Source organism: Patagioenas fasciata, chromosome 3, assembly GCF_037038585.1.
Source record: "Patagioenas fasciata isolate bPatFas1 chromosome 3, bPatFas1.hap1, whole genome shotgun sequence".
Lineage (NCBI taxonomy): Eukaryota > Metazoa > Chordata > Aves > Columbiformes > Columbidae > Patagioenas > Patagioenas fasciata.
Genome location: NC_092522.1, coordinates 17,917,154 through 17,934,314, shown reverse-complemented (window position 1 = coordinate 17,934,314; position 17,161 = coordinate 17,917,154). Strand labels below are relative to the sequence as shown.

At 39.5% G+C, this 17,161-nt stretch overlaps 1 protein-coding gene across 2 annotated transcripts in view; it reads right to left on the bottom strand.

Annotated features, from left to right (window-relative positions):
• The window catches only part of FSHR (follicle stimulating hormone receptor), an 86,222-nt gene extending 70,057 nt beyond the window's left edge, over positions 1-16,165 (bottom strand). For both annotated transcript variants that reach the window (XM_065834611.2, XM_071805889.1), the window contains exon 1: positions 15,951-16,165. In XM_065834611.2, coding sequence (XP_065690683.1) covers positions 15,951-16,135 — 185 coding nt within the window. In that variant the 5' untranslated portion in view covers positions 16,136-16,165. The remainder of the gene's footprint in view (positions 1-15,950) is intronic.
• Between the last annotated feature and the right edge of the window lie 996 nt (positions 16,166-17,161).

Sequence of the window (17,161 nt, the reverse complement as noted above, 5' to 3'; positions counted from 1 at the left end):
TTGATTCCAGCTGATAGTTATGACATATTGCAGAAGAAATCATAGACTTTAGATTGTCAGCAAGACCAAGCAGACCTCAGGATAAATTAGGAACGGACGAATTTTTTTTTACTGTGGAAAGTATATATTACAGTGGCAAACACAGAGCGATGCAGTAGACACAATATGCAGTCCCTGTGTAACCGAGACACACAGAGAGCTTTTAACCAGCTGAAAAATTTGAAGGTTGAAGATTTAAACAATTGTGTTAAACTAAGGGAAAAAAGACTACCATGAGATCACCAGCAAAATGCATGAACACTAAATAAATACCACTAAATCATTAAATGCTGATCCTAGGTCAGACTCAAATCCAGCTTGGTGCTAAAAGGTGCCTAGCTCTTTAAAGCATTATTTTTTATCTGTTTTTAATAGTAAGGGATTTATTTGATTTCTCTAAGTCTGAAAAAAAAAAAAAGGTATTTATTTTTTGAGAACTATCCCCCAGCCCTTAGACAAACCTGTGCTTCCCAGGAAGAAGTGGTGAAAGGATTTCCTCTGCTGGGCCTTAATTCGGGAACAGGGTAAGTCCTGTTAACTTCAGTATGGCAAGATAAGTGCATTTAAGCAAATACTCAGATTTGTTTTCTAGCATAAAGGTAGTGCTTTGATTTAAGACAATAGAGAACAATACACAGCGGGCCACCATCTAAGGAAAAACCTGCATGAATATGAGCCAGGTAAACCTTCCTGAGCTGACTTCATATATCAGAAAAATGAATCTAGACCCCCCCCGCTCTCACTGCAGGTGAGAAATTAAATGTCTTTTTTTTTTTTTTTTTTCCTCAGAGAGCAGCAGAGAACAAAAAAAAAAAAAATAATGAAACACAGAACAGAACTCTGCTTGAAAACAGAGTGAAAATAAATCAGTGGTGAATGGATTAGCTTCAGATCAGACTGCCTGGAGCAGCCTGATCTGGAACAGCAGAGGACTCAGGGCTTGTGTTTTTTAAATTAGTTTTAATAAATAGAATCAATAGCTCAAATTATGGAGAAGGACAAAAGCACAGATCACATCGATCAAGGCTGTAGCTTATCATTATCAGCCAAGGGGTGTCTTCTCTTGTCTGAAAAAGATAAGGTGGCACAAGAATCCACTTGCAAGCTTTTAAGTATCTCTCCCAGAACAGCTGTATGTGGAGTTGGATGCAGAGCCTGTAAACGCTTCTGGTTATCCAGTCTCCCTCTTTCTTTTTTCCTTTTCCCAGAGGGAAAAAACAAACAAAACACACACATACACACACAAAACCAACCAATCAACCAACCAACCAACCAACCAAACCACACAACCAAAACCACCTATATATAAAAATAAATCCGTAAATTTATCCTTTTTTTTCCTGAAGATGCAAGAATTTACAGGGAGGATTCAATGATTCTATGATGGAACAAAATAGACAAACAAGCACAAAGTATGTGTTACACAAGGGATTTAATGCTCAGGTGAAGAGATTCTTGTTCAAATCACTTGAAAAGTGTCTTTCCACTTACTAGGTTAGGAAGAGGTGTTGGAGAGCATTCAGGAGTCCTCTCTACTCGAAACAGTCAACCAAGGATTATCCACTGGAGGGCAGCAAGGGGAACAGTGTTAACTGCAACCAGGTTTTTGGCAATGGGAGGGGACATTTGCACACAGGCATCTTGTTTTCCTCCTTATTTTTGTTCAATTTATTTATTTGTTTGTCTACTTACCTATTTATCTATTTATGTATGTATTTATTTATTTATTTATTTATTCTCCAGGAGGACTTTGCTCTGGCAAAGCTGAAGTGTCTCAGTGCAGGGCTGGCTGCTCTAAGAGGAGGCCAGGAGCGGATACCTGCTCTGCATGAGGTGCCTTCCCTGGGCACACAGCTGCACGGGCACTCACAGCAAGAAATGGTTTCCAGATCTGTCATGGCAATGTAAGGGACAGAACACAGGCTCTTCATCTACGTACCACCTACAAGGGTAGGAGAAAAAGGAGAAGCCCAGCTGCCTTCTTACTTGGGATATTAGGGGGATGACCCTACTCATTTCAATTAATAGTGTCCTCTTCCCCCATTAATGAAACCCTGGAAAATCATATTGCAGCTCCAAACAGCTTTTCAAGTCTCAGTTGGACCCCAGGTGACTAGCCCCTGGTCTGTATGTGGAATGCTTGAACATTTCACCAGGACATCACCATGAGCTCCTCTTTCATCCCAGGGGTTTTATCCCAAACACCCCAAGCATGAGCTCTGGAGCACAATTGCTGCAAAGGAAAATAAATCACTGAAAAACTCTTTTACCCCCGCTCCCCTCCAATATAACTTTCTTCTATAATATTAAGCCAAGTACAAACTACCAGCCCTGAATATATTTCATCAAATACAGTGGAACTGAAGAGGTTTTTGGCATACCGCATAACACCCCAGAGGTGTGAGAACAATGCACAGTGCTGATAACCTCTGCTAACTCCCATTCATTTTCAGGTTGAAAAGCTGGCATCAGTTATATGGGCTTTGTGCCCACATGTAGCACATATAAGAGTCTTTTCCATTGTTGTGGTTGAATTATAGATAAACAGCAAAAGAGGAATAATAATCTCATAATAACAGAATATATGGCAGATGTACTACTGAAAGTCATTCACACGCTCCAGTGATGAGCATAGTTCACAACCTATCCGGAATAGCCTTTCATCTCGCTAATAAATATACAAAGACTTTTTAATCTTCAAGGACATAATATCGAACATCTGACAGAAAATTCAGTATAGATCCCTAAGCGGTTTTTATTACTTTTCAATCGGAATTAGATTTCACAATGTTTTATAGCAAGTAGTGCCTTTGCCAGAAGACTCAGAACTATCTTGGCTGAAGAAGTCAGCAGTTAGCTGCAAGTCCAACAAAAGAAACAAAATACCAATTATGATTCAAGTGTAATGTAAGTTATTTTTTATTCAGTGAGGAAGAATTGATTTTCCCAGCAGTGTCACTTACACTGCAATGATTATTGCACGTAAGACAACTTAAGAAAATGATGCAAAAACAAATTAGATGGGCTGCAGATCATTGGCTTATCTTGACTGCTCACCTTGAGGACAGAGTTAGGGAAACATAATATACAGTACCGGTTGTCAGGGTGTTGAAAACTCTGCTGTTCTTCCACCTCCCTGATATTTCATATTAAAATTTTGAAACAGAAATAAGTATTTCTAGCAGGGGTAAAGTATGAAGCAGCACACCTTGCCAGTCTAAGGACATTTGCTTAATTAAAAACAATGATAACTTCCTGTGACAGAAGGTAATTAAAGGGGTATAAATTGTATAAGAATTCATCTTTGTCCAATGCTCTTATTTTATATACACATTTATTCAAGAGTTATACGAGATAAATTTTGCATCAGCTCCATGGCTTTTAATAGCTGACACTTCAGTATGGATGACCAAGTGCTAAAGCAATGCAGTAAAAGACTGGGCCAAATATTATGGCACAATCTAAAGAAAATCAACAGGAATTCTTCCACTGACTTTTCAGCATACATTGGATGTAGCTTTTATCACATGCGTAGGCCTAAATAATGGGAACAGAGGTTAACCAATCAGCGACGTAATGATAATCACTTTATATGGAGATGGAATCATCTGAATCACAATTTGCAACAAAAAAAAATTTGGCCTCACATTCTTTTCTGGCGACATCCACAATCAGCCAAAGTACTGTACATTAGCTGCTGCACGTCTTATCTAGCTGATAGAATTTGCTGCAAGAGGCTTGGTTAACCGTGTTTGGTTTTGCTTTAGGGCCAGTAAAAATGACAGTCCATGTCACCACTGAACCTGAAATATCATTGCGAAGTTTCACACATATCCTTCCAGAATCATTTAGTTTTTCTTCAGATTCATTTCACAGGTCTGCATCATTACTTTAGGATCTCCTCTAATTGCAACTTCCTTGCAAGATCTCCTACTCTTTACTCTGTTTTACATGGTTAAAAGTCTCTTAAGTTTTAAAAATGAATATGCCTTCCAAAAAATGAGAGAATGAATGAATTTCGTGGCTGATTACCTGGTCAAGAAAATGCGCCCCTACTTCATGTTCCTTGAGCGGACAGGGTAGATGTAGTGCTTGGTATTTCAGCGCTTTTGATTTTTTCATCTCACTACGCAGCCACTTTTTTTCTTTCCTTTCTCTTTGTAAATATAACATCTGTATCTATTCTTGCAAATGGATTGTTCAAACAGGAGGCACGATACCGGCCATTCTGTCTTACTTTCTCAGATAAAGGCACACTTTTGGCAATGAGAAAATGAACTCTTGCTCCAAGTTTGACAGTTGTAAAAGATGTTTATTTCCTAGGGCTTTGTTTATAAGACTGCAGTGTTTAAGGGATTATTTTATGCTGCTTCTAGCAAAAATCACAGTACTACTGTTATTATTGTTCACCAAAACAATATTTAGGACACATGCATTGAGTTGCAAAAAAGCAAATAATATGCAAGCAAAGTATAGAAAGACACGACCAACTTACTGTCTGCCTTTGTGTATGCTTTTTGGTTTTCCTGCCTCCTTCTTTCAAGGGTAACTATGAAACACACAGATGTTCCAGCTGATTATCCCTTAATTTGGCAGAAGTAGCCTCTAACATACTGAGCACTGCTATTTCAGCATTGAGATAGCAGGGAATGGTTAGCGATCAGTTTGACACCTTTTTTTTTTTTTTTTCCCCCAGAAAGTATTTTCCATCGTCACCTCTTCAATAAGGTCAACAAAAGGGAAGAACATTTGGATAACCCTGCAAACCAAGTATGACTTGGAAGCACGCCGTAAGGCAGGCTAGCAGAGGAAGCATGGCTGTTGGGTTCTGTTACAGAAGCTACTGAAATACCAATACTGATGCTGGCAAAGGACTTTCCAACTGGTGAAACTCAACATTATGGAAACACCTACAGTGACACTATGCTTGAAAGTGAAGGCAAAATTTAGACCTCCATGTAGCCTAGGTGCACCTTCTTCCTTCTTTGGAAGGTTTTAAGAAACGCAGTTGACGTCATATTCAAAATTAAGGCTTCTGGGACTTGTGGGCTTCTAGGATAGAGAGCCAACGTGAATCAGTTGAGCTCAGACTAACAGAACTACAAGTATTTCTATGCAACAGAGGCTGATGCCCAAAGCTGTTGTTCATAAATTAGGATACTAGCATAAGGTGCTTTACAGAAATGTATGACCTCCTTTATATGATGAACATCGTAAAGATGTATTCTAGCCGACAAATCTGGCACCACTAATCAAAACAGCAACCTGCCGTCCCTCCAAAGCAGACGTTAATGAGCTTTCTGTGGAATGCAGAAAATCTTCAAGGAGACGCAAGCAGGAACTTCTGAAGCACTGACTGCCTCATTCCCCATTTTAGCTGATAACCAACCCTATGCGTGCTCAGCCTGGAGGACATTAAACAGATGAATCTATACCCAGAACCAAGGCCGCCTCTTGGCAGCCTGAGGGCAAAAAAAAGTCTTTCAAGGCCTTGAACAAAGAGCCAGTGTCCCCATTCCCTAGCACCACTGGAGCGTTTCTTCCAGACAGCATTTGCACCTTTGACAGTCAGAAAAATGGCAAGCCCTAGCTGCTGCTGGTTCACAGCCCTGAAGCTACAAGGCTGTCCTCGCTGGACCAGGACACCAGTAGGTCCAAGGGCAATCACTACTGGGCAGATGCTTTGTGGAAATTCATATTTTCGTGTCCAGCCCTTGCAGTGCTGCTGTAAAACCCTGGATGGACGGCTCCAACTTTTAGGGTAAAGTGTTCAAAAAAACAATCTGATTTCTGGGATGTAGGCCCATGCTGAGCTGCACCAGTGTAACATAGCAATAACACATAAGGAAATGAAGGAATCCAGAGTTATATTGTTTGCTACATGAATACTGGATATATAAAAAAAAGATCCTATAGGCGCATCATTCTTATACTTATGAAAGGCTTTAGCTAAGGACACATATACAGATAGTAGCTAAACCTATAAACGGGTGAAACCTTCCAATGAGTGCTCCTACTGACCATTTCCTCAAACCTCTCTAATTCCTCATAGAGAGAGTTGTTCAGTTGAGGCATTTCTTGTTTTGTTACCATTTTCTGACACAGTCTGTACTTCTTTTGTGACTCTCCACTTGCCAAAAAAAAAACCAAAACTACAAACCCCCAAAATTTCCATAGCAGCTCTGTTGGCCAAAGAAAACTTTGGGGATATGGCAGGTTTTTTAGCATCAATCCACTGCTTTCCCATAGCAGGGTGGTTTATAGCCTCTCATCTTAGACCTTACTTGTACAGAAATTCCTCTGTGTCTATAACCATTTCTACTGAGATACTGGACTCTGAGGAAATACTCAGTAGTTAATAAGAATTAAAAAATGGATTTGACTTCCCTGAGCTCCTGTTTTTTTTTTTTTTTTTTTTTTTTTCCGGAGTGAAGAGATTGCAAACTCCAGAGAAAGCAGCATTTCCACTGCTGGAGTCAGATTTACTTTCTGATCTCGGTGAGTGTCCGTGGCTGTCACAGACACAAGTGCTTCCCATTGAACAGGGTGCCCTTTGACAGTCCTTGAACACCTTTACTGGCCTACTGAAGGCCATAGCCTAATATATTTGTATCAAGTGATGGTACAAGTGAATAAAGAAATCAAAACTTAACCCTGATGTTTGCACTAAAATACAAACCTTTCAAAGCCAAGGGTAGAAAGAATGTTATACCAGGGATCATTTCTAAGCACAAAGCATGGCACAGAATAAAAAAAAGAACTCCAAAAAATCCCAAATGGACAAACAAAAGCCATTAAAAGTCTTTCAGAAGGTCTGTAAAGAAAACCATAATAATCCCCAGACTGCCCACATGACAATCACTTGCAGTGAAGAAAACCAAACTCAAATAACTACTTCCTATCCCATGCTCCTGACTTTGGAAGAGACAGGCAGACAGTCCCTCCTTCCATTGCTACTCTCTCCCATCTGAGCCTTGTCCTTCTTATCAGTCACAGCTACATATACATGTTTCTGCTTTTTATTCTCATCTTCGTTGCCTGGAGCTGAACCAGTGGAGGAAGAGGTTAAACACACAGACAACCCAAGCACATGTGCAGGTGTGTGCACACATGCTGTTCCCTTCACTTTTTTGGAGTAAGGGTGAGAGGAGGCTGCTTTATGGGCATCCCAGTGCATCTCGCTGTTCTATGTTCAGATCACAAATTTAGGACACCAGAAGGGCTCCTGAGAAAACGAGCACCACTTTCTCTTCCAATCTTCAGGCAGTCAATCCAGTTCTTCTTTACACACTACTATTTCAAATGAAAAAAACAAAAAAATTTGCTGACTGTCATTTGAAAGCGTATTCCCTCCTTGTTCCAATCTCAAACAAAAGATGAATCAAACAAACATTGAAAACTTGGAAGTTTTCCCCACTGAATGTTTATACACATAGTTTTTTTGGAAAACGACTACAGATTCATAGATTTATTACAAATAAATATTTACAAATTAATTCCAATTAACTGACTGTATTTGGACAAGGATTCGTATCGGAAAGTACATCCTCTTATGTACTATGGGGAAACTTTCTGTCAGTATGACCATTACAAGAACAATGTTCCACAAGTGTTCAGAAAACGGGATTTCCAGGAATATACTAAAATGCTGACTAGTAACTGCATTCTGGTGTAGAGAAGGGAGCAGGCAGAGGTTAAAGCTTCAGTCCATGCCTCAAACAGCTAGTACGTGCTTAAAGTTGAGGCTGCCCTGTCTATAGCAAGTGCTGAATATGTTATGTTCAAGGATATAGCATTATTTAGCTAATCCAAGCAAAGACAGAGGGTCAGGAAGCTAAATATAATTATGAAAAACAAAGACTTTCACACTGAATTTGGCTGAATGCTGTTTTAATTTCACTCCAAAATATACATTGCTCTGCATATAGCAGTCTCTAAATTCTTTAGCTAACCAGGAGCAAATACATCTGAGTGGCTTGATAAGGTAATGGGAGATAAGAAACATCCATAGCTTCAAGGCTGAGCTTCCAGAACACCTAAGGAAAACTTAAGCAAAAGCAAAAAAATCACAAGCTTTCTTGACCCTGGACCCCCAAAATCAAGGAAGCTGTAAATAAGTAAAGCCAGAAATAGGGCTCATTATTGCACTGTATGCAAGACAATTAGAAGAAATAATTTTCTGTACTCTTACATGAAATCCAGACTTGACTCTGACCTATAATTTGAAATAAGCTTCATTTTAATGAGTTAAATTTCACTGCTAATAAGATCAGTCCAATCAAACTACAGGCAAAGTGTGTGAAATAATTTACAGGTTTTGTCTGAAAAGGTCAAGGTCTTAAACAAAGAAAAGTGGCTTTTCCTACAAAAAGTGTTCACCTCTTGCTGTGTAAAACTAACAGACCACTCTAAAAAAGAATACCTGTCGTCTATGCTGAAACTATCTTGTTTACCAAACACACATACATATTAATTACCAATCAGCTGCTGACAAAATGAACAACACATGGCTGACAGAGGTCCCAATTGCCAGACAGTGAAAATGAACCTGGTTCTTTCCACTGAAGTTAATGAAGCTATGACAATTTAAATTAGCTGTGAACCTACTCCAATTATCTTTTAGCTTGCCTGCACAAGGACACTCAGTAAAGTTAAGCAGAACTAACTAAAAAGCCACTAAGTTAGAAGACAGTGAGGCATGTTGAACTTTGCATGGATTTATTTTGCTCCTCAGTTGAGTGTCTAAAAGGTTTGTTTATTTTTATTTTCTAACCTGGATAATTTGGTTTGGCTTTGCAGGACCCCTTCCTGCACACAAACTGCTGGCGCTTAGAGCAGCTGTCCCCTTTGGGATGTATATTCACTTGGCATCACTCTTCTGTGCAACTGTTCTCTCTGTTCTTCTGGCATTTCTCATCCACCTTCCATTTTCATTCTTGTTAAGGTCTCCACACACCCAGTATTTGCAGTGATACACCAGCCCTGTGAGAACCCCTGGCACCTGTGAAGGAAACCTTTGAGCTGCACAGCAGACTTTCTTCTGCTGGCTTATCAGGCGACACATTTTGTGTGCGATATTCTTCTAGAAGAATTCAATTTGGAGCTTTTAAAAACATCTTCTGCTGGAGGTCTCTTCTCCATTACATCTCAGAAATGCTGCTGGGAACAGCAACTATTATTATTATTATTATTATTATTATTATTATTATTATTATTATTATTATTATTATTATTATTATTATTTTAAATTTAAGAGGAATGGCCTGCATTTTGTGGGAGATAATGAGTTTTATTCTTCAGGACTGCCATGCTAATATGACTTTGCTAAGGGCCAGATGCAGAAAACAACTAACTCAAATTCCTGAGCCACCATTTATAAACCGAAATGAGGAGCTGAAGGCATATGGCATGGACAAATGCAGATACAAGGATAATGGATGACTTGTCCTGGCTTTGTGGCTCTTACAGTATAGCAGCTTGTACCCTGCTGGGTCAAAGCATAAGGGGCACACACAGACACTTCTGCATCCCCCTCATGCATAAATACCCTGAGCTCCCTTTAGAAGGGCTGGGAGACCAACTCAGTGAAGTTGAACAACTATAACAGAAACAGGTAAGCACTTTAATGTCTTTCAAACTCATAAAAGCACTCTTCAGAAGTTCTTCCTAGAGCTCTGACTGCTCTGTTCTCCCAGCTAGCGACAGTCACATCTGAGTATCAAGGGGATTCCCTGGGCCAAAGTGGGTGAGATGAGGGATAAAGTCAATACATTTTAATATTAGAAAAGAGAAAACAACCAGAATTTTAGTTCTGTGTGGTGAAAAATGGTGAGTTGTGAGAAGCTGTAGTAAGGCGAGTAAATGAAGCTAGGAAATCATCCACACTGTTGAAGGGTTTAGTGTGACATACCATTCAGAGGAAAGGAAATTAACTGCTGCATGACACTGGTGAATTCATCATTCCTCAAATCTGTTTTGTGATACATGTTCTTGTTGGAGAAGTAAAAGCTAGACCTTCATCCTACATTTAATGTCCCCTAGACTTACCAACTTCTCCATTTTAAACACATTTTAGTTTAGAACTACTTATTTTTGACCTTACCAGAGATTTTCTCTCTTGCTGTCCCTCTACACAAAACCTTGGTATTTTCTAGTTTGCATCCCATGAATAACATTACTGTCAAACTCTCCTAGGTTATATTTATATGAAAAAAATATTTGAATGGAGAGGCACCCAAGATGAAGGCAAAATATTCAAGATAAGAAAATGTAACACCTACAAATGACTAGTTTAATCTTCCAAACACTTTAGAAAAACATTGATGATAATCTCATTCAACAGGCAATTTTGATTTTCTGTAGGAGGTGAAGCAAGATGTACCTATAATGTCTAACAGAGAGGCTTTATTTTGTGATCTAGAGCTGATCAGGCCCAGGAACACATTTCACCTGGTATCAGGTGTGTGGGGACATGACCCAGGTTCTCTCAGGGCTTTTATGGTGTGTGTGTCTGTGAGATAGAGGCTGCCAGAAAATCCAAACCCTGTACATGCGGAGAATCTCTCTGCAGCTGACTCCAGTGAAGGCCATCAGCCAGCATGGACCTTGATACCTTCTCAATGCCACCAGCAAACAAAATCAAGTCTTGCCTTTCACTGTGTTTCCCTGGAAATCTTAGTGATTTAACAAGTCATATATTTGCCATTACATTTTAAGAGAATACACATTCATTTGAAAGATACATTAGATATATATAGGCACATTTATACATCTTCAGACTCGATGATACATCTGTCATAGATGCATCAAGCTGTAGTCATTATAAGTCAAGTGAAAGTCATGCTTATATATTTATTGCCACAGTATCATGAGAAAGTCAGCAGAGAGTACTGTCCTGCAAAGTAAGTCCTATTGTGTGCAGCAGACCTCCTTGTGTTGAAAAGCTCCTGAAGCTTTGGAAACTGCGTGTTTCTATAGAGATATATACTTGGTAGTTTATACTAGCTGAGTATCTACTCTGCAGAGTTTATTATCTTTTATTGCCACCTTCTTCCTTTTCTTTTTTTCCGTCTTATGCTCTGCCTATTTCTTTTCATCCTACCAATGAAAATGTCAAATGCAGAATCCAGACAGTGGTTGTACAGCAGGTTCTATAGCTTTCTGCTTCAAAGTATGAACTGATAATAAATCTAGGAAGAGAAGAATGTAACATTAACTGCAGACTTTTTTCTACCATAGCAGAAAAAATGTTTAAAAAAGTAAATGTTTTAGATAGCATGTAATAGGTTCTCAATATGCTCTGCTACGCAAATATTCTCATCCCTTTCTGATAATATGTGGGCTTATTGATTAACTGTATGATTAATGACAGTAAAAAATGGACTTGAAAGTTTCATGGGTCTTCATTTTGTTAGCCTACTTTATCCTTTATCCTTTTCATGTTGTCTGTCTTAGATGAAGGTCAGTCCACCAGTACAAACACCTGAGCAAGAACTGTGATTGTTTGCAGGTTTCACTGTAGTTTCAACTTTAAGTGTGAAAGCATAAAAAAATCCTAATTGCAGCTGTCAATAACAGTGTTGCAGCTACTGTTCACATCATTTGCAGCTTCTGTCACAGGGAAGCACGTCTGACTCACTCAGTACTTAACACAGGACTTGCTATTTCAAGGCAGCAACTGTTTTAGTGGTTAGATATCTACTCAACCTTGACTTGATAATCTAAAATAAATAACCTTGAGCGATTGTACAAAAACACCTATGCAGAGAGCAAGTGAAAACCCCCCACTGTTTATAGTTTGCAGATGCTTGGGAGAAAACGCTCTATATAATGTACCTTTGAACTGCTCTGACAATGGCTAAACTGGCTAATGAAGTGAGAGAATGTTTTTTAACATACAAAATACTGCATGATCAGCTCTAGGCCTTATTTATTTTATCTGCAATTTTCTCTTAGATAACACCTTGACAGATGGGTGGAAACAATGGACCGTCTCTGTTGTCAATTATTTCAGTCATCTCAGTTGCTCCTTTCTAAAACCGGCACCACTCTCCCACTGAAGCCTCTGGCACGCTAACACATTAAATAATTCCTTTTAATTATCTGAGTCACAGATCCAAGTTTGCAATTTCCATTCTCAGGAAATGTTTCTTATATTGTCTTCATGATGTAGAAACAGTCAGGCAAAATGAACCAACCGGTCAACATGCTTCAGCGTGTATGCCAGATACGGAGGGCTAAACAGTAAGGGGGGAAGGTTTAGGAGGAGGAGAAAATCAGGAAAGTAACTGAGTTGAAGGCAGTTCCTCTTCATAACAAATACAATATGACCCAATCTGATTTCCTGATACCTTTTTTATCACAGTATTAGCTACAGTATGTAGGTAAAATACTGATATTAACATTTCTCTCACATAATTCTGCAGATTTGCAAGCAGAATTGGATCAAACAGCCTTTTCCACCCCCCTTTTTAAGCTGCCTTTTACTCTTGCTTTACTTTGTCAAATCAGAGGTGTAGTCCACTGCCCAAATGGTTGTGCCTCGCTGCAGGGGTAGAGCTCTCTATTTCCCTGGGATACTGTAAGAGTGATTTCAAGCACTGTCGAGAAAAGAAACCCAAAAGCAAGGAAGGGTGCTGTAAGTGAATGGCATTTCTAGCTGTATTCCCAGTTGATATTAATACATTTCTGCTTAAAGCAGTTTGCTAAAACTTAAGAGGGATCCCTTCTATTCTGAGAGCAAGTTATTTCTGTTTGCATTACTTTCTTAAAGCAAGGTGTCTGATTAAATTAAATCTTGGTGAATATTAAGGATGGATCACAAAACTTACCACTGAATTTTAAAACTATTTTAAATCTGCAAGAAGTATACTGCAACTCAGGGACTACCGAGTTGCCTCCGCTCTTATACTCTGTGAGGCAATTAATAGTTAATACTTTGACACAAATGATCGTATGTTTCCCATCTGAAATTCTGGCCTCTGCTTTCTCATGGATTACCTCCAGAGTTCTAAGTTAGAGCCATCTACATTTCTCAAAGGCATTTTGGTATCTATAAAAAAAATGCCAATAATTCTTCTATCCAACTCCTCTTCCAGGCAAAGATTATAATGTGAAACAGCTAATAAACACAGTTTTGTTAGCAAACACTCAAGACATGCCAGCTGCAGAGCGCTTGTAAATCTGCAGAAAGCAACATACAAACCAAGCTGTAAGTGTCCTCTTGTAAGATTTTGGCCTGTAAGTGAGAAAGTAGATGTGGTAGCAAAAAGAGTAATGAAAACCCATGGTTTCTAATCCCCGCTCTGTTTCTACATGGCAAGTATAAACTGAGATCCTTCACCATAAGTGGCTGTCAGCCCTCCCATTTGCAACACCCTTGCTAAAGCAGATGAGAATCCAACCAGGAGCAAAACCCTGGCTCTTGTACCGTGCCACAGAGCTCATGTTCACTGTGGAGCATAAGCTCTCACTGTCGGGAAACCAACCACAAAGAAACCCATCATTGGCAGCAGTGTCAGCAGTCAGCCCTTGAAAAACAAAAGATAATAACAATAATTTACAAAATCAGCCACGGCAAAAGTAGAGATAATGGTTCTTGAGGGCAATATTTTTACCTTTATCCTGAATTTTTTTACCAAGTAACAGAGCAGGCTGCCGCATGCCAGTGTCACAACTTAAGAAACAGCTGTAGTGGAACAGAAACACAGCAACAGGAGAAGTGTTTGAGGCTTTTGTTCTCCCTCCAAAGCTTTCACTAGCCTGTTATTCAACATGTAAAAGGCCCTAGGAAAGGACACTAGGATAGCTTAGGAGACCTATCAAGGCCACATAAGAGAGGTGAAGAGTTCCAAATGTACTGAAGAAAACCCCCTCCTTTATGTCAAACAAAATGAGACAACATCCTGCACTCCCGGAATGAGCTTTTAAATGAAAAAAGTACCTTGCAGGAGCTGTGCTTATGTCCTATACAGGGTCCTTAGACACGGTGGCCATCTATGTTCAAGTTGCTACACCAATTTTAAAACCCTTTTGACTCATTGAGGCTTTTTTAAGAAACATAAAGCAAGCTTATTTGGTTACCTGGAGCAGCAAAGTCTATTGCAGTCATCTGAATCACCCCACTAGGCACTCAGCAGAGTGATGCATAGGAAGACACCTTTCTAGAGTCCGCCTGCTTTGACCTTAAAGTTTATCTATCACTTAAGAGCTCTCCAGCTAATGTATCTGGCTTTAGTAACTTTAACATTCTGTATGCTCAAAGCAACTCTACCGAGTTTTCATGGACAAATTCTCAAGCTGTGCTGAAGTCAGTCCCAGGTCTATACTGATTTAACAGGACCAGAATTACCTCCAAGGAACCAAAAGCTGGCATAACTGAGAGGAGACTCAAGTCGAAAGATTCTAACACCTGTATTTGTATGATGCCACCAGAAGAAAGGATTCACTTGCTCGTTTTGATCACATCAACATTGCAGTCAGCCTTTTTCAGGGAATACACACTCATGCTGAGGAACCCACAAATTAGCATTGCCAACAAACCCTTGAGAAGTTAACAAGGATTTACTGCAAACAATTTTGCAAACAGGTGTTTTTTGGCAATATAAAACTCTATTTCTTTGCAGAAATAATTATAAACTTCTTTTGCTTAATCCCTAGAAGGCAGACCTTAACTGTGTAATCTAAAGAAACAATCAAAGCAAAATTACACAAAATTAGGACTAGATGCCTGGGGCACAGTTCACTCAGGATTTAGATGACCTAAATCACAGATGGATTATTTTTTCTTCTAGTTGTGAGAATGATTTAAACTTTTGCTGACCTTCTGTGGTTAATTCAGACATTTTTGTCAAGTTTTCACCACAGTCCTCTAGCTCAGTGAGCATAATAACTCCTCTTTCTGAATGAAACAAAACTTCTGCCCTAGGAAAACTGTAGGATTGTAACCACAGATATATTGTGATGTGTAAAATTAAGATAGGGACCTATTTACCCAACTAGTGATAAATTATTCTTCTTTGTATCCTCCCTCCAAACTTGCCACTCCAGCTATTAATCAAAGGGTTTATCCAGGACTACTCCTTTCATTTTTGCTTTAGTTCATAACAATGTCAGACAGCTGTGCGTAAGGGCAAGGGGTGATATAACTTTCTTAAAAAAAAAAAATTAAAATGGTAACAACCACTTGCATTGTTACATACTCGTCGATGTGTAAGCTCTTCTGCTTGCCTGTGGTACTGACACAAAAACCAGCTGTCATTCGGTATTGCTAAGATCGCTTTATGGAAAACAAGAGAAGCTTTAAGATAGATAAAACTCTTCCTGGAGTAAGACAGTTTGGTATCTTTACATGGATCACTCTCCAACTGAAGTTATGCTGCTCCTCTGATAAAGGAGGATCACTGTCTGAATGTTTATCAGAGACCTTTCTGTAAAGCCTTCATGATTTCAGCAAGAAAACATTAAGTTTCTTCTTGGCAAACAAACACAAACCTTTAGAAATCTCCCGCAGTACAAACACAAACGCCCATCATCAAGTTGTTTGGGGCAGACAAGTTGCGCTACGTGTTTCGACAGCGCTGAGGCAAGCTGTAAAGGAAGCTTAGACTTTATGCTTCAAATTACTGTCACAGCATCAAGGAGGCTTGTTTAAAATTTAGTCTGCGCTTTGCATTATAATGTACATATCTTTTCTTAACAGAGATCTTAAAATGAGCATGATCGGAGTAATGGAGAGGAGCTTCAAGAAGTAATTAAGCGAGTGTCAGAGGAAGGGCTGTGCTTTCCAAACAGCTGGCGTAAGCCTCCTGAGCGACTTGCTCCAAACCCGACCCTTGCCTTGCCAGGCAGCAGTTTGTTTTGAGAGCCAGCAACAGGGCTGCTGCTCGCAACCATCCCCTCTCCCTACTTACAGTTCGGTGGTGTTAGTGGGGATGTCCCGGGGAACCTGGACCACCTTGCTCTCCTGACAAATGAAGACCCTGCCCATGCAGTGGCAGCTGTGGTGCAGGCATCCCGAGCTTCCTGACAGGAACACCAGTAAACATGCAAGGAACAGAGACATCTCTGTCTTCACATCTGTGCCTGTCTCCTTCATGTCCAAGGGAGAAATGCAGAGACCTCCTAGCCAAACTCCCTGAATGGAAGATCCGCCCCATGGGCTGGGATGAACCACGTGGCTTTTTGGAGGATGAATTCTCAGCAAGATGCAGTTCATGGCCCCAAGTTCCTTTATGACCTTAGAGTAGGGATGGAGATGAGCAGTGCTGAGTTTCCACGACATAAATATTTTATATTTAAAGTGGTGTTGAAATCACTGGCCTCAGCTGAACTAATCAGGGCACTTTTGACACACTGGGTTTCTGCACCAGAAAAAGTTCCTTTGTTCTCAGCTGTGTTATTTTGTATGCTTTGCTTGGTAAGACCAAGGGACAGCAAAGCATTTTTAGATTCTACAGCCCAGGCACTTTTGTCCCTGAAGGAGAAACACCATTTATGCTTCCCTTCATGGATCCAGGAACCCTTGCTTTTGTGTTGCTTGTAGGCAAAGGAAATGTATTATTTTTTATAGGGTATGTAATCTATTTGATAGGTTAAAAGCTATAAACTCCTAAAGCCAGGGCTAAATAACACACCTTTATTTTCAAATGTAATTATTCTTCGTGGACTTCATGATTCATCTCTTTTCCTTGGCACCTTTGTAGGAATCCAAACAGGAGAAAATGCCACAAATCCAATGTTCCCTGATCCCTAGGGACTTGTAAGATAATTTTGTCGTCTAGAAAAAAACCCAGAAATAAACAGAATGGCTATTTGTGGCACAATGGGAGGAAAACAGCATCAAGAATATCATCATAAGGCCTGGACATTGAATCTTATTTGTTTTGTTTACTTTTTGACTCTGCTAAAATATCTTTCTTTTTACAAATATTAATTCTTGGGAATGGGACTCTTGTGGAAGGGACTCTTAGTCATGCTGCAACAGGTTCTTATCTGGAACCAGGGCTTGTCCACAAGACAGGTAAAATGAGAATTTTGAGATACAAAGTGATTATTTTTTCTTTCTCCTTTTAAACTGTAAATAGGTGTTTCAGATACATAAAGCTTTTAAGTCACATGTATT